The 18,759-nt window shown below is 45.3% G+C and overlaps 1 protein-coding gene and 1 long non-coding RNA gene across 7 annotated transcripts in view; one reads left to right on the plus strand and one right to left on the minus strand.

The window, feature by feature from the left end:
- The window catches only part of LOC140106026 (uncharacterized), a 582,332-nt gene that overhangs the window by 526,536 nt on the left and 37,037 nt on the right, over nucleotides 1-18,759 (plus strand). For 2 of the 6 annotated variants that reach the window (XM_072130191.1, XM_072130194.1), the window contains exons 2-3: nucleotides 1,066-1,175; nucleotides 1,260-1,421. The exons of 3 other annotated variants lie outside the window; for them this stretch is intronic. In XM_072130191.1, the coding sequence (XP_071986292.1) occupies nucleotides 1,066-1,175; nucleotides 1,260-1,421 (272 nt within the window). Of the gene's footprint in view, nucleotides 1-1,065; nucleotides 1,176-1,259; nucleotides 1,422-3,201; nucleotides 3,326-4,276; nucleotides 4,366-7,210; nucleotides 7,299-11,437; nucleotides 12,560-18,759 lie in introns of those variants that run through there. One more of the 6 variants, XM_072130190.1, reaches the window with a different exon arrangement.
- Nucleotides 6,876-18,706, minus strand: LOC140106176 (uncharacterized). Its single transcript, XR_011850712.1, has 3 exons — nucleotides 18,622-18,706; nucleotides 8,945-9,047; nucleotides 6,876-8,563 (listed from the first exon to the last, which is right to left on the minus strand). It is a non-coding gene; the product is annotated as an uncharacterized lncRNA (long non-coding RNA).

Consider the following 18,759-nt stretch of genomic DNA (forward strand, 5'->3'; position numbering starts at 1 on the left):
AGTGTTATTTTGGGAAGCACTCCTTTATTATATAATTAAACTAAATGATACGTTTTTAGCGTTCTTCCAAATGTTATTTCATAATATCATAGTATTTAAGGTTGGAAGGAGATGCAGGTCCATCAGTTTAACCTAAAGTATTAAAGGGATTGGCCACTTTTCAATAAATCTCTTCCATTGGACATGTCTCTGCATGTACATGTGTCTGTTACTTTGCCTCCTGCGAGAACTTCAGCCTTTCCCTCTCCTCACCTCCCTCTGCATATTACATAACTACTCACTGCTCTTAGCCGTTCTCATGATGTCACCCATTGTATCTTTCTACTCGCAGTCGGTCTCGCTGACAGACACAGTCATAACTCTCCTGCTGCAGCTCATCCTATTCTGTAAATAAAGAATCACAGTCTTAGGCTAAATTCACAATACCGTGAGTCCGCCGCCCCGTAGCACGGCGGGCACACGGCAGCGCGGGGAGAGGAGAAGGAGGTGAGCGTAGCTCACCCCCGCCACTCTCCATAGGAATTAATGGCGCACGGCGCCGTAATTCCGGGAAAGATAGGACATGTCCTATCTTTCCCCGGGCTACGGAGCGGTACGGTGCCGCACGTGTGCTGCACCGTACCGCTCCTGTACAGGGCCGTGAGCCCATAGAAGTGTATGGGGGTCGTATATCGGCCGTATATACGTCGGCCGTATATACGTCCCCCATACATGTTTGTGAATGTAGCCTTAGAGTAAGTAGCAGGAATGCTGAATCACTTGATGAACATTCAGGTATTATCTACAGTGCAGTGAAGGCACAACATATGTAAAAGTGTGGCCAACCCCTTTTTTTTAAAAAAAATTGGATATTTTTATTGAACATTTTTTTACAAACCCAACAAATACAACATGGAGAGCAGTATGTACATGTTACTTCCTTAGGCTCTAGTATTATGCAGTGCTACAAAATGAAGTTGTGGTCATAGAAGTATTTCAAAATAGTTACAATTGTAGCTCTATTCCTATGCATGTGGGCATATGATCAATAACATACTCCCTCTTTTCCTCTGGTTTATAACCTAGAAAATAGTTACTTCTTGATTGATCAACTAAGGATGGAGAAGGACAGAAAACAAATGGCCAGGAGAATATTAAACTTCACCCTAGAGATCATCTACCTGATAACTGGAGAGGTGAGAACTTCTGGACCTCATGTCATGTCTTGTAGAGATGAGGGGAATGTATAACATGACATCAATGTCTCTCTCCATGCACAGGACTACATAGTAGTGAAGAGGATCCCTGAGGAGGGGGCAGGGTGGAGCAGGAAGCAGAATCATGTAAGGACGTCTCCTCCGCACTCACTGATACACGAGGGGAACTGCTATCATGATATCTTGGTCCTCACCAACAAGATCACCGAGCTGCTGACTGGAGAGGTGAGGGGTGTACATGTCAGTAATTAGGAAGCAAGAGCTCTCCTTATAGTAAGGCCGCCATGCAGGCATGTGGAGACTTAAACGGGTTTTCCAACAAACTAAAGTTTGGTTCTATCTACAGGATAGGACCTAAGTTGTTGATCAGTGTAGGAGGGTCTCAGCGCTGAGACCCCCACAGATCGCGAGAACGAGGGGTCTGTCCCTCATTGCTCAGTCAGACTAATGGAGCAGACCGTTCTGCTCCATTAATCTCTATGGAGCTGATTAGCTGCGCTCACTGATCTCCGTCATCTCCATAGAGATTAATGGAACAGAACGGTCATGTGCAGCTCATGGACCCCCGTTCTCGCGATCACAGAGACCCCCACTGATCAGCAAGTTTGGCCCTATCCCGTTTTTGTTTCCATTTTGTGTACTGGGAAGCGGGAAATAAATTCCAAATGCAGTGAATTGGTAAAAAAAACACATTTGTGCCGTATTCTTGTGGGATTGGATATTACGGATTTCACCGTGCGCCACAAATGACATGTCTACTTTATTCTTTGGGTCGGTGCGATCGCGGGGATAATAAATTTGTATCGGTTTTATAATGTTTTCATACATTTACATAAATTAAAACCTGTACCAAAAAAATATTCTTCATTTCTCAATCTTCTGGCGCTAATAACTTATTCGTACTTCAGTTACTTCAGAGCTGTCATTTTTTTGCCACTTTTGGTGACGTTTCCACCGTTATGTTGCCTTTTGATCACTTTTTATAGAATTTTTTTATATTTTACAAAATGGCAAAAAGTGGCAATTTCCGACTTTAGGCGCTATTTTCCGTTACGGGTTTAAAAGCATTGAAAAACCGTTATTATATTTTGATCATTGACATTTTTGGACTCGGCGATACCTAATGTGTTTAGGATTTTTATTCTAGTTTTATTCTATTTTTAGTCTATTCATATTTACCGTATATACTCGAGTATAAGCCGACCCGAGTATAAACCGAGACCCCTAGTTTCAACACAAAAAACTGGGAAAACCTATTGACTCGAGTATAAGCCGAGGGTGGGAAATGCATTGGTTACAGCCTCCCAGTATATAGTCTGCCAGCCCCTGTAGCATACAGCCTGCCCAGCCCCTGTAGTAGGAAAAAAAATAACACTGTACTCATCTTTCCGACGTCCCCGATAGGTCCTCTTCTGTCTCAGACAGAAGAGGACCTATGGGTGACGTCAGGTGAGTTTTGTCTTTATGTTTTTAGTTGACTCGAGTATAAGCCGAGTTAGGGTTTTTGAGCACAAATTTTGTGCTGAAAAACTAGGCTTATACTCGAGTATATAAGGTATATCTGTTCTAGGGAATTTTTAGTTTTTATTATTTTTTTTTTTACTATTTTTTTTTCAGACCCCCTTAGGGTACTTTTAACCCTAGGTTAAAGTATATCTTACCATATACTGCCAATACTACTCAATGGCAGTATATGGTGATTTTCCTTCTCATTCATTACAATGTGCAAATCCCACATTTATAATGAATTTTAAATGGCAGCCGATTGCTTTAGTTACATACTTTTCTTTGTATTGTAACTTTTCTGACACCATTTGACACTTTAAAGCTTCAAAATACTTCATCATAAACTACATGCAGTAGAACGTTTTACGTGAAGTACATTTTTCCTATATCAATCAGTTCTTTCTCTGCCCGACTACCATTCTGTTTCCCTTTATAAGGGTCGGTATCTGTATGACCATCATTAGTGACCTTCATGTTTTGTATCTATTGTGGGTGTCAGGTTCCTATAAGGTGTCAGGACGTCTCCATCTATTTCTCCCTGGAGGAGTGGGACTACATAGAAGAGCACAAGGATCGGTATGAAGACATTATTAAGGAAACCCCCCTGGCTCTTATATACTCAGGTAATATCAGTTGGTAATGAAAATAATGCTTCATCCTCCAGCCCTTTGGTCGAGTACGGTACATTTGCTACTGAACTCAGAATATCATGAGGCATGAAAGCCTGTACTGTGTGTGTGACGGCCGCGCATGAGCTTTCTGCTCCATTAATCTCTATGTAGCTGACGGAAATTGCTGAGCGCTGCGCCCACTGATCTCCACCAGCTCCATAGAGACTAATGGAGCGGAACGATCATGCGCGGCCGTCTGTTGTATTACTCGGAGCGGCTAATGGATAGGGCCTAACTTTAGTTAGTGGGGAAACCCCTTTAAATTGACAAGAGTCATGACGTCACCAAGGAGAACATGCAGGGAAGATGTAACTATGACACAAAGAGCGCTTTCCATTCGATTACCATTATCTTTAACCCCTTCACGACTGCCATACGGCTAAATACATCTTACACGCCCCATCCAGACAGCGTGTGATGACTGTAGTATGACTGCAGTATATGGTAGAATAAATAAGAAAACTTTGGGTTAAAGTAGTAAAGAAAGATAGTAAAAAGAAAATTTAAAAAAAAAATTTTTTAAACCATTTTACATGACATAAAAAGTGATCAAAATGTTGCACAGTCCTCAATATAGTAGCAATGAAAATGTTGCCTCATTTCAGAAAAAATGACCCTGCACACAGCTCCGTACCCCAAAGTATGAAAAAGTTATTATCGTCAGAAGATGTCAACATTTTTTTTTTTTTCTATTTTGTACACATTTGTTTTAATTTTTGAAAATGTCTAAAAACGCAATAAAACCTGCATAAATGTGGCCAAAAGGCTTTATTCACATATCATCCAGGCATAACAGGCGCGACGTTTCGATTCTAGCATTATGTACACCCCTGGGATGGCGAAGGTAGTGATAGATTATATGTGGGCGGATGAAGTCAGTCACTATGTGTATGTCTTTTACAGGAAGGAAGGAAGAAACACCAGAGAGATGTAGTCCTCCATATTATCCCGATTATCCAGAGGACAATGAGAATGTTTCCCAGGATTATCAGGTAATTATGAAATACTGTAAATCATCTGTAATCTGCAGATGTTTGATAAGTATTACCATCTTGGTCATCAGTGAAAAATTGTTAAGATAAGTCATTATTCTATAAACTGCATTGATATCAACCCTGCTCTCAACATACACGGCCGGTGTCTGCTGTATAACACAGCAAACACCTGCCCCTGACTGCCGCCGGCACTAGACCGAAACAATGAAAATGAATTTGCTGCATACAGCGAAGGCCATAGAAACAGAGTCCACACAAAGTCATTTACTAAGGGCCCGATTTGCGTGTGTTCCCGACGTGTTACCCGAATATTTCTGATTTGCGCCGATTTTTCCTGAATTGCCCCGGGATTGTGGCACACCGGCGCCGGCATGCACGTGACCGAAATCGGGGGCCGTGGCAGAACGATGGATTCGGAGAAACCGCCGCATTTAAAAAAAAAAAAAAAAGTGTTGCTGGACTCGCGCTTACCTGCACCAGGAATAGGATCGTGGACCTCGGCAGACTTCAGCGCAGCAGCGCCACCTGGTGGACGTCGGAGGAACTACCTTAGTGAATCCCGGCCGGACCCGAATCCACCGCTGGATCGCGAATGGACCGGGTAAGTAAATCTGCCCCAAAGTGTTTCATAATTTTCACATCATTTGGAATTTTGTTTCCAGTTTCCGGTACATTCTATTAAATGTTGCCACTTGGAAGTACATAGAAAATACGCTCTCCAACATCTGTGTAAGTGGAGAACTTAAGTTATGATAAGGACAAAAAAACAGAAACACAAAAATAGAAAGCGCAGGGGTGGCAATGGATCAGTCCCGATGAAAAGTCTATCTGAGAATTGTGCTTGTTGCTTTGGTACATGAGTCACACCTCTCATCTCCATAAAAAGCCGGGAGTCGTTGCCTGGCTGGGTCACAATGTGGTGAGCGGGTACTGTGAGCTGGTTCGGTCTTGTGAATGTTCGCTGAGGTGGAAGACTGTAGATGAACTGACTCGCTGACTTGCTCTCCGTCATTAGTCATGCGTTTTGGCCTCCGCATGTTCTCCTCCATCAGTTCTTCTGAATTTCTTTGGCTGACACGTCCAGAAGAGTAAGCTCGATCATGGGCCAATCACCAGCCACTGGCAGCAAGTGGAGCCGGCAATACTCTCTAGACTCGTGTAAGTGAGAGCAGCCATCCATACCCAATATTGGGAGGCCCCCTTTGCCACTCCAACCACCATGTGTAATGACGGGTAATGGACACAGTGAGAACCAACACCGACGGCAGAGGGAAGGTGATTATCGGAGGTAGGTGAAGGGGACACTGGGTATTGGGGTTGTATTGCTGTCTCGCACAGCACAGGTCTGCCCACAACACAGGCTCGCCATGCCCACCGTGTACACAGATTTCATCTGCTGTGTCTGTGTTCTTTTGTACTATGACTTCTGATAGAGGTCCCCACCAATCTGATACTGCGTTCCATTTGTTGCTACCTGTTCTTAAATAAGGAGGGCACGTTCCGACTATCATTGTAGCTTCTCTAAAGGGTCTCTCTGTACAATAAGAGTGGTGGGTCCAGTAGGATGACCTAGAAAGATACTGCAGTTCTATCAACACCTTCTCACTCAAACAGCCAATGAAGTGTCACTTTAAAATAGTGCCAAGAGCAGCATCTCTTAATTTGCCTGGGACTGCAGGAAGGTTTGCTGAATTTGGTCCTGTTTGGTGAACTCTGTGCTGGGGTCAATGGTCTGAGTGCCCACAGAAAGGTTTCTGAGTGCCACCTCTGGCACCCGTGCCATAGGTTCACCACCACTGTTGTAAGCCCTAATCTACTATTCCCTAATCTTATAATACTTTCTTAGCTAAGCTACACTTTATCTAGATAGTATGCTAATTTTTAGCAGAGGCCAGTGGAGAGTGGAGTAGCCTCTCCAGGCCTTGGGAGCAAAGGCCATGCCCTCCGTACCTCCTACCTGCATGTCCTCAGCCCGCTCCTGTTACTGCGGTCCTGGCTCTGTAGGAGCTTTGTGCATACACTGTGCACCCGCAGAGCTGCAGTGGAAGGAGCTCAGAGAGGGAGGGAATGCAAAGGCGGCTGTGGTGCGGAGTAGCATTTTGCTCCCAGGCCCCGGAGAAGCCTCTGCCGGAAGGGGCACACTACTGCAGCATTGTACACCTAACAAATGATAAGTCATCAAACATTATAAAGATATAAAATATATGTTAGAACAGACCACCCTTTGTATACATTTACATTTCCAAGGGAATACGAGTCCATTTTCTGTCGTGCATGCTTGGTGATCTCAGCGTTTTCCCTGCCAGCTTTCGCGTTCGCTCGCATGTGTGCTACGAGTTGGGAACGAGCCCGCGACTAATGCAAAATTCTGCTCTTGACCGCTTACAGCAGCGAGGGGAGGACACTTCCCTCTACTTATAGGAGGGATCATGCGTGCGGGAAGCGACACACGCAGCCAGGTGCCACACAGTGCACTTCGTGAGTGAGCACTGGCAGCAAGGCATGGTGTGGCGGCCATCTTGGAGGTCGGCAGCAATAAGAGAGAGTAACTCTAAGAAATACATTTTTAAAAGATATATCTGAGGCTGGTAGTTCCACAGATGCATAGTACATAACATTGGAGGGAAAAAAAAATTGAAGGCACAATGACGGTAGTTCCCCTTTAAGTAGATAAGGTGTAGATTATTTTAGAAAGTATTACAGGATGTGGGAAAGAAATATCAGGGCCCTACCATCAGATCTCCCTTAATAGATAGATTCCTGATATTAAATAAGTTGATCAATATGTTCCTTTAGTTGGAGCCATGAAATTCAGTTTGTAATTATTTCTTTTGTGAATAAGGTTATGAAAGTTGAAGACGTAACGGGAGAAGAAGAGACATACGTGAATATAACCCAGCTGGATGAAATTCCTGCCAACAGGGACACAGGTGAGTTATTAGATACTGAAAATATCTTGATTTTGTCTGTGCTGTTTCTTTCATTCTACAGTCTCCTTTGTCAGCGCCATTTATGTTGCAGATAGATGATGAGTGGGGCAGCTGCACAATGTCCTGGAATAAACCTGCTGTATGTGAAATTGTCCTCCTGCTCCCCTGCAAGCGTCACCCTCTACATTACCCAATCTCATAGTATGAGCGCAACAGTGACAGTAAAATTGTGGTAAAACAACTACAGAATGCTGTAGATTTTTTCAATCCATAATGTCACAGATTCACAATTAATTTCACTCCTTTAACGTATAGGAGTAGCATCGGTGCTGGTTTCTCTTTAAAAAGCACAGGATTTCCTGTGTTACGTGTGGATTTAAGCCAAAACTACTCATACAAGTAAAAGGATACAATCATACAGGTATAATATCCAGTCATAGCACCTATACAACAGTATCGGCATTAACACATATCTGGTGGAGAAGGCATGTGGATATGTAACAGCACATAAATGTATGTGTATATGTAAAGCATAACTATGAAGTTACCTGGCAAAATAAAAATAGTTTTAGTATAACTGGAGAGAGCCTTTGACAACAATTCCAACGGTACTTCTATCATACTGCTGGCTTCTTCCTAGCCTGAGATCCAGCCTAAAATCCTCTCCAATAGGTGGGCACTTCTGGTTGTGAATCAGCTAATAGAACTGAGGCCAGAGCAGCTTCCCTCACTTCCCATAATGCTGAGCTCTGCTCACATGCTCAAGCAGTCCAGCTAATCAGCATACAGAATCTCAGGCCCTCAGAGTTAGGCTGCATTCACACTGCTGTTTCCCACCATACCGTAGCATGGCAGGCATTCGCCGGCGCCAGGGAGAGGAGGAGGGGGTTAACGCTTCTCACCCCCGCCCCTCTCCATAGAGGAACACGGCGCCGTATGCTGAGCAAAGATAGGACATGTACTATCTTTTCACGGGGTACGAGGGCCGCACTTGTGCAGCACCGTACCACTCCCGTAGGGGCGCCAATTGTCGTCTATGGGGGACATATATAGTCCGTATATACGTCCCCCATATGGCAGTGTGAATGCAGCCTTAGTGACTCACAACAAAGCTGTGACCCTATGTGGACAGATGAATTCAAAGGCAGTTTCATCCACACATCCATACTAAGAGCTTATTTGGATGGGCCCGTCCACAAACAATGCTGCTGTGTGATGTCCATGTTCAGTATTGTATCTGCATCCGTTTTGGTTTTTTTCCACATCTGCAGAAAAAAAAAAAAAAAAACTATGGTTTTCTAATGTAGTTTCTGCTCAGCCAAGCTGGTTGCCTGTGAATATTAGAGTAAAAACGGACTTCAAATGGATGTGATCTGTGTGCCGTGCTATTTTTGTTTGGGGATCCATTGATTAAAGGCTCACCACGCCCCGTTTCAACCGATAAAATCGGGTTAAAAGTGGTGTGGAATTGGGGAATAGTTGGACTGAGGCTCCCTATTATATAATGTAATAGGGAGCTGTTCAGGAGCCAGAAGAGCCGGCTCTTCTTAGTGAGCAAAGCCTAATGGTCCAGCGCACTAAGTCGAGCCGGACTTCCCATCACTAGCACAGACATAACAAGCACATTGCATAGCCCCACTCCTTACCTCCTCCTGGTTATCTTCTGTTTCTTCTTGCCAACCAGAATGAAGGAAGAGGGGCCGAGGCCGGCAGAAAGCAGAGCAATAGCAGGCAAACGGCTGTAATAAGCTGATAAATGTACATTGGAAAAAATGTTAGTTTTCAGCTATTGCATAAACTTTACAGCTACACTTTGATCTTTTAAACAGGATTAAGCTGATGTATTAACTTTTTCCAGAAGTGTTTTTTTTTTTTTTTTTAAATTATTACAATATTCAGAATCATCTTTTGACTATTCTATGGATAGCCTCAGGTTAAGCTATCTAAATTGATAGTAGAAAAACTATTAAGCACACCAAATCATAAACTCGCTATATCAATTTGATATCTCTAAACAACAAAGAGACCAGCCTTAAAGGAAACCTACCACTTTAAAATGACATGTATAAGCCAAAAATACCTTGCACCCGCTGATGCCGGAGCATATCTTGACTATTTGCATAAACCGCTATAAAACGTTATATTCAAACCCCTCTTCGGCGCACCACAATTTGTGCTTGGCGCACCATGCGCGCGGACGTTCGAAGCGGCCGCGATAAAAATTAGATTTTGCGCAGGCGCAAGTGTGCCCGAGAGCTTGGTGATGTCACCAGCTCTCCGGCACCTCATAATAAGGTGCACGCACGGTCGCACGCATGGTGCGCCCAGCTATATAGTGGTGCGCCGAAGAGGGGTTTGAATATAACGATTAAAAATGTTTTACACAGACTACAGCGGTTTATGCAAATAGTCAAGATATGCTCCGGCATCAGCTAACCCTGAGCTGGTGCAAGGTATTTTTGGCTTATAAATGTCATTTTAGAGTGGTAGGTTTCCTTTAAGTGGAAGGAGGAAATTTTGTAAGGAATGTTTTGCAAAGGATGATAAGAGGTATGAATATGATAAGAGGAGCAACTAACTCCCAGATATGGAGGGAAATACAATTTTACACAGTCCACAGAGTCTTTAATGTGGACAGACAATTTAAACAATCTGAAATTTTGCTCAAAATGTGAAAAAAAACAAATGCAAACACCACCCACAGTTTTTGGAGCTGTCCATTCATAAGAAGCTACTGGTCAAAGTTAAAAAGATAAAACAAAATTTTTTTTAAATAGACTCCTGATTTTGTCTATTTCATTATGACCTCAGAAGATCCATAGGAATCTATCAGCAGCCAAAAAAGCCAAGAGTCTATAAAAAAATAAACTTACATACTCACCTTCCGGGACCGATGGTCGGTGCAGCTCTTCTTCTGTCTTCTCCGTGATGCTCCTGTCACCGCGGCTCCTCTTCTCTATGCTGCAGTAGTTGGCAGAGGCGAGGCTATGCCAGGTGCTCACTATGATGCGGCGGTGTCACTGTATGGCCGGGTCTCTGCTGGCTACTACAGCATAGAGAAGAGGAGCCGCGGTGATGAGAGCATTGCGGAGAAGACAGAAGAACAGCAGTGCCGAGCATCGGGGATGTCAGAAGGTGAGTATGTAAGTTTATTTTTTTTTATGTGCTGGGCAAACATGGGGCTGGCTGCCTACATACCGCAGGGGGCTGGCTGGCGACATACCGCAGGGGGCTGGCTGGCGACATACCGCAGGGGGCTGGCTGGCGACATACCGCAGGGGGCTGGCTGGCGACATACCGCAGGGGGCTGGCTGGCGACATACCGCAGGGGGCTGGCTGGCGACATACCGCAGGGGGCTGGCTGGCGACATACCGCAGGGGGCTGGCTGGCGACATACCGCAGGGGGCTGGCTGCCTACATACCGCAGGGGGCTGGCTGGCGACATACCGCAGGGGGCTGGCTGGCTACATACCGCAGGGGGCTGGCTGGCTACATACCGCAGGGGGCTGGCTGGCTACATACCGCAGGGGGCTGGCTGGCTACATACCGCAGGGGGCTGGCTGGCTACATACCGCAGGGGGCTGGCTGCCTACATACCGCAGGGGGCTGGCTGGCTACATACCGCAGGGGGCTGGCTGGCTACATACCGCAGGGGGCTGGCTGCCTACATACCGCAGGGGGCTGGCTGCCTACATACCGCAGGGGGCTGGCTGCCTACATACCGCAGGGGGCTGGCTGGCTACATACCGCAGGGGGCTGGCTGGCTGGCTACATAACGCAGGGGGCTGGCTGGCTACATACTCAATATACTCATAATAAAGTCAATAGGTTTTCCCAGTGTTCGGTGGTAAAATTAGGGGCCTCGGCTTATACTCGAGTGCATATGGTAAGTTATTGGAGGAAATAGAATCCAGATAGGCCTAATGACATAACCATCACTGAGGCGCATTAGTTAGGTGCCGTAGTGTTCAAGGAAGGTTGGGGGGGGGGGGGGACTTGATATTTATTGTATTTATTTCTTTTTCATGTCTGTCTTTTGTGACTATGTATGTAATATCAAAACTTAATTAAAAAAAACAAAAGCATGCAAGTTATGTAGATTGGCTAAATATTAAAGAAAACATGTTTATAATTTCAGATGACTCCACCAAAGACATCGAGGAAAATCTCCTCTTATCTCCAGATTATAAAGTAAAATATAGCAATTTCTCAGAAGACTATAGTGAAGATCCTTCCCCGCTCCTTATATCAGACCTTCACAGCAGAGATCTATACATCCATCCGTCCAGTCCTAAGGAATGTTCTTCTTCTGAAAGTGTTAAACGGAATGATAAAGGGGCTAAAGTGTTTCCATGTTCCAAATGTGGGAAACGTTTCACTAGGAAAGCACTTCTTGTTGAACATGAGAGAATTCACACAGGAGAGAAGCCATATTCTTGTTCGGAATGTGGGAAATGTTTTGTAAGGAAATCGTGTCTTAATGAACATCAGAAAAGTCACACGGGGGAGAAACCGTTTACATGTCTTATATGTGGGAAATGCTTTCGCCATAGGTCCACTGCTGTTAACCATCAAGTAGTTCATACAGGGGAAAAGCCATTTACGTGTCTGGACTGTGGGAAAAGTTTTACAAGAAAATCTTATCTTACGGAACACCGAGTGCATCACCAAAAGGAGGATACGTTTTCCTGTTCTGAATGTGGTAAATGTTTCACAAGGAAATCAAGTCTTATTGAACATCAGAGAATCCACACAGGAGAGGCGCCATATTCCTGTTCAGAATGCGGGATGTGTTTTAGCCTGAAATACGACCTTGTCAAACACTGCATCAACCACGCGGAGCACAAGCCATTCGCATGTTCTGAATGTGGCAAATGGTTTAACAAAAATTCTGATCTTATAAAACATCAGAGAACTCACACCGGGGAAAGGCCGTTTTCATGTTCAGAATGCGATAAATGCTACAGTCATAGGTCTGATCTTATTAAGCATCAGAGAACTCACACAGGGGAGAAGCCATACTTATGTTCAGAATGTGGGAAATGTTTTAGACTTAAGGCCGATCTTGTTAAACATCGGGTAATCCACACAGGGGAGAAGCCATTCTCTTGTTCACAATGTGGGAAATGTTATAATCATAGATCAACTCTTGCTCATCATAAGAAGCAAATTCATTTTAATGTTCAGACAGCGGAAAGTGTTTTACCTTCAGATGTTGTGCTCCAGGGAAGTCAAATGCATTAAAAGTTTTCATCGGGTGCTTCTGTTTGATTGTTGTTTGAAATGAAGAACCTCATCGGGACACATCACTTACCTGGTCCCTGCGCAATCCCCGAGGTGCGTTGTCCGTCAAGGACTCGGAGCTGCCACAATTGAACAAGATCCTGCGCCCGATATCCTGCATGTGTCACTTCCCCGCTCAGGTCCCCGGAGTTCACCTTCTTCTTCCTGGTGCATGTAAGTGCATTGTCCGTGTATAATGCGCTGTGCGGGGAGTCACTAAGATCCTGCGTCCGATATCCTGCATGTGTCACTTCCCCGCTCAGGTCCCCGGAGTTCACCTTCTTCCTGGTGCATGTAAGTGCATTGTCCGTGTATAATGCGCTGTGCAGGGAGTCACTAAGATCCTGTGCCCGATATCCTGCATGTGTCACTTCCCCGCTCAGGTCCCCGGAGTTCACCTTCTTCTTCCTGGTGCATGTAAGTGCATTGTCCGTGTATAATGCGCTGTGCGGGGAGTCACTAAGATCCTGCATCCGATATCCTGCATGTGTCTCTTCCCCGCTCAGGTCCCTGGAGTTCACCTTCTTCTTCCTGGTGCATGTAAGTGCATTGTCCCTGTATAATGCGCTGTGCAGGGAGTCACTAAGATCCTGTGCCTGATATCCTGCATGTGTGGCTTCCCCGCTCCGGTCCCCGGAGTTCACCTTCTTCTTCCTGGTGCATGTAAGTGCATTGTCCGTGTATAATGCGCTGTGTGGGGAGACACTAAGATCCTGTGCCTGATATTCTGCATGTGTCACTTCCCCGCTCAGGTCCCCGGAGTTCACCTTCTTCTTCCTGGTGCATGTAAGTGCATTGTCCGTGTATAATGCGCTGTGCGGGGAGTCACTAAGATCGTGCGCCCGATATCCTGCATGTGTTGCTTCCCCGCTCAGGTCCCCCGGAGTTCACCTTCTTCTTCCTGGTGCATGTAAGTGCTTTGTCTTGCGACACAATTTGAATTTTAAATCCCACACTCAGTCCGAATCAGCCGGGTTGTCCGACAGCTGCGCCCCCTGATTTATGTCGCATGAAAGTCACCAAAATCTGATCACGTGTCCCAAAAACCCCTATGTTCCGCAAAACTGAAATAGTCGGGAAACCCGATGGAAATGCGGTCCGTGGATCCTTAGTAAATGTGCCCCATAGTGTTTTTTCATCATGTAGTCAAGCATTGCAATTACGATTTCTTATCTTCTCTAGAGCTTGAAAAACCAAACATGTCACCTTTCTTGCCATTGCCCACCGGTAGGTAAATAGCTTTGTAAATATGACATTTCCCACAGATCATCATTCCAGAAGTTCCTGATATCTCGGCGATCTATTGAAATTGGGAGCTACAAGACTGACCACACTTCATAACTTTCCAGAAGACTACCCTGGTTTCTTAGCCTTGTGGTGAAATATATAGAGACACCTACCTCTTTCCAAAAGAGATGTTGGCCTCCCAGTCTATACCTACCGTACTTATGTCAGGGATCATGGAACTTGGAAAGTGCAGTGTCATAGACTGACCACAAGGGCCGCCAAGGGCGGAAATCCATGCATCATATTATATTCATCATTCAGCTTCACCAATATGCAGCAGAGCCGACACTGTTATCATTCAAAACTATTTAAAGAAAACCTGTCACTACATTTTTTCACAAATTCAGCTGTGACGGCTTCCGATAGAGCCCTAGTAAACTACATTTTTTTTTTCCCTCACATCCCCATAAAATCAACTTTGTTATCTTACTTGGCATACTTGGTGAGTCGTAGGGGGCGTATCCTGCACAGGGACTTCTACTCCTCCCCATCCTACATGGAGGCATCATGTGATCACAAACATACTGTTACAGGAGAACATTGATAACAACCGGACGCTCTGCTCCATGATCACATATTACAGGAGAGCACATGGGCTTTGTGGCCCTCGAAATAAATGCCACCCCACACCAATACTGACAGTAAGAACAGGAGATACTGGGGCAAAAATCAGACGGAACCAAACATAAAGGGGCACATTTACTTACCTGACAAGAACGCACAGCTTCCGTGATTCGCTTACAGCGTGCGCCCGATATCCTGCATGTGTCGCTTCCCGCTCAGGTCCGCCGGAGTTCACCATCTTCTTCCCGGTGCATGTAAGTGCGACACAATTTTAAAGTTAAGTCCTGCAGTTTGTCCGAATCCCTTGGATCGTCTGCCGGCCCGTCCCCCGATTTGTGTCGCATGAAAGCCGGTGCGATTGCGTGCGACAAAAACCCCTGTTAAATGCGGCGCAAAACATAAAAAGTTGGGAAACCCGACAGAAATGCGGTCTGCGGGCCCTTAGTAAATATGCCCCAATGAATTTTCAATGAGTAAGGTTGATGCCACACACGGCGTTTTGAAACCGTTTTTGGTTCGTTTTTAAGCAATCCGTTAAAAAATGCATGCAATAAAAAACGCATCCGTTTTTGACAGGTTTTCCGAATTTGCGCAATAAAAAACGGACAAAAACAGAGTGCTTCAAAACGGACCAAAAACGGTTTCAAAACGCCATGTGTGGCATCACCCTAAGACTCAAAGGCTTCAGGCAAAGGAAAAGGACGGGTATTTACCATTTTTCAGTATTTACTGTTTCGAAGAAATATGCATTGAAGCCAGCGAAATGAAGAAAAAATAATTCTACCGCCTGTGACCATTACATGTGTCTACATTATACTGGATCTATGATTGGGCCCTTTTTAATGTGGTTGGAATCTCCCAGATTCACAAAGGTCTGTGACCGAAACGCGTCGGGGCTGGTGCCGAGCAGCGCGGTCCGTTATTTCATCGCAGGTAATACGCTTTGCCCTCTTATGGGTTGTATCTTGCACTTTATGGCTATTTTTGGTCTGTACTTCGGTTTCTGTGCACTTGTCTATACTATGTATTATTTGTATGGTCCTGCGGCCCCGGCATTTGCTTTTAGGCTTTCACCCGTATTGTTGATTTTGTTCATTTTAATGAGATAACAATAAATTTATATGTTTTATAACGGATGTGGCAAGTCTCATGTTCTTTTGGTAGTTATTTCTAAACTGAGGTCTATAATGTCCCCCAGCAATTGATGTCACCAAGAGCCTCCTCTTCAATGGATGTCCCTCCACCCATATATGTCCCCCCACTAGCCCCTCCCAGTAATAGATGTGTGACATCACATGACCAGGAATAAAATGATCTGAGAACCTGCATGACATCACATGAAAAGGAATATAACAAGCTGTGCACCTGTGTGACATCACATGACCAGGGATATAACGAGCCGTGCCCCTGAGTGACATCACATGACCAGGGATATAAAGAGCCTTGCACCTGTGTGACATCACATGGCTAGAGATATAACGAGCCATGCACCTGTGTGACATCACATGACCAGAGATATAACGAGCCATGCACCTGTGTGACATCACATGACCAGAGATATAACGAGCCATGCACCTGTGTGACATCACATGACCAGGAATAAAATGATCTGAGAACCTGCATGACATCACATGAAAAGGAATATAACAAGCTGTGCACCTGTGTGACATCACATGACCAGGGATATAACGAGCCGTGCCCCTGAGTGACATCACATGACCAGGGATATAAAGAGCCTTGCACCTGTGTGACATCACATGGCTAGAGATATAACGAGCCATGCACCTGTGTGACATCACATGACCAGAGATATAACGAGCCATGCACCTGTGTGACATCACATGACCAGAGATATAACGAGCCATGCACCTGTGTGACATCACATGACCAGGAATAAAATGATCTGAGAACCTGCATGACATCACATGAAAAGGAATATAACAAGCTGTGCACCTGTGTGACATCACATGACCAGGGATATAACGAGCCGTGCATCTGTGTCACATCACATGACCAGGGATATAACGAGCCGTGCCCCTGAGTGACATCACATGACCAGGGATATAAAGAGCCTTGCACCTGTGTGACATCACATGGCCAGAGATATAACGAGCCATGCACCTGTGTGACATCACATGACCAGAGATATAACGAGCCATGCACCTGTGTGACATCACATGACCAGAGATATAACGAGCCATACACCTGTGTGACATCACATGACCAGGGATATAACGAGCTCTGCACCTGTGTGACATCACATGACCAGGGATATAACGAGCTCTGCACCTGTGTGACATCACATGACCAGAGATATAATGAGCCCTGCACCTGTGTGACATCACATGACCAGGGATATAACGAGCCATGCACCTGTGTGACATCACATGACCAGAGATATAACGAGCCATGCACCTGTGTGACATCACATGACCAGATATAACGAGCCATGCACCTGTGTGACATCACGTGACCAGAGATATAAGAGCTCTGCACCTGTGTGACATCACATGACCAGAGATATAATGAGCCCTGCACCTGTGTGACATCACATGACCAGGGCTATAACGAGCCATGCACCTGTGTGACATCACATGACCAGAGATATAACGAGCCATGCACCTGTGTGACATCACATGACCAGAGATATAACGAGCCATGCACCTGTGTGACATCACATGACCAGAGATATAATGAGCCGTACACCTGTGTGACATCACATGACCAGGGATATAACAAGCTGTGCACCTGTGTGACATCACATGACCAGAGATATAAAGAGCCAAACACTTCGGAAAGAGATTAGATCCCTGCTCCAGATACCTGGGACACACTGGGGCAGATTTACTTACCCGGTCCATTCGCGATCCAGCAGCGGGTTCTCGGACGCTGATTCGGGTCTTCCGGCGATTCACTAAGGTACTGCGCCCGATGTCCACCAGGTGTCGCTGCTGCGCTGAAGTCCATCGGAGTTCACCAAGCTATCTTGGGTGCAGGTAAGTGCATGTCGAGCGACACATTTTTTAAAAAAATATGCCGGTTTTTCCAAATCCGTCCGGTTTTCCGACATCCACACCCCCCGATTTCCATCGCGTGCATGCCAGAATCCGATCGCGTGAGCCAAAAACCCGGGGCAATTCGGCGCAAATCGGTAGTTTTCGGGAAACCCCACGAAAAAACGCGATTCAGGCCCTTAGTAAATGACCCCCACTGTGTTACTGATTCCTCCCATTACATTACCTTAATTGTAGTCTGTACAGAACAGACTAGAATAAGGAGAAGAAAAAAAAGTCAGGTAAAGAAGGTGGACGTCAGGTTTCATGCCCGCGCGGAGGAAATTAACGGACTGATTAAAGGGCCGGTAGCATTTTAATTCTTCATTACAGTCTATGTCACCGGCATTTTTCTACTAACGGGAGCAAAATTTTAAATAGCAACTAATTACATATAAGGACCCATTTGTATATGAATTATGCTGATTCCTGGAATACCCCTTTAAATAATTTTTTGCCCAGCATTCGAACCCCAGACCCGATGCCATAGAGACAGGAGCCTCTACCTGGCAGGTAATTTGGTATTTGGTAAGTAAGAGCTGTTACTGTTACATTGTGACACAGACTTAACCCACTGATACATAGAGACGGATCTTCTCAGAGATTACTATTGTCATTATGGAGACGATGATTAATAACAATAATAAAAATTGTCTCCATAATTACAATAATAATCTCTGAGAAGATCCCTCTTTATATATCATTGCATTAAAGGAAACCTTCCACTTTATAATGGCAGTTATAACCCTGAAATACCTTGCACCAGGTCAGGGTGAGCGGATGCCGGAGCATAACTTCGTTATTTGCAGAAACCGCCGTATTCCTTATAAACCGTTTTATTCTTTACATTTTAACCACGCTTCAGCGCACCATGATACGCGCTCGGCGCTCCCATGATACGTACCCGGCGTCCCATGATACGCGCTCGGCGCCCCATGATACGCGTTCGGCGCTCCCATGATACGCGCTCGGCGCCCCCTGATACGTGCTCGGCGCACCATGATACGCGCTCGGCGCCCCATGATACGTGCTCGGCGCACCATGATACGCGCTCGGCAACTGTGCACCTGCGCACCACTGTTCAGAGGGACAGTGAATGGAAGATACAATGATAATCCAAAATTCTCCTCCTTACTTCTATATTGGATGCTGATACAATTGGAACCTGAGAGCAATAAGTTACTGCTTGTATTGGCACACGCCATCACTGGACACCAGGGTCACAGCAGCCTCTGGTGTGACTCCCCCCCCCCCCCACGTGGATGATCACGTG

Source organism: Engystomops pustulosus, chromosome 11 (genome assembly GCF_040894005.1).
Source record: "Engystomops pustulosus chromosome 11, aEngPut4.maternal, whole genome shotgun sequence".
Lineage (NCBI taxonomy): Eukaryota > Metazoa > Chordata > Amphibia > Anura > Leptodactylidae > Engystomops > Engystomops pustulosus.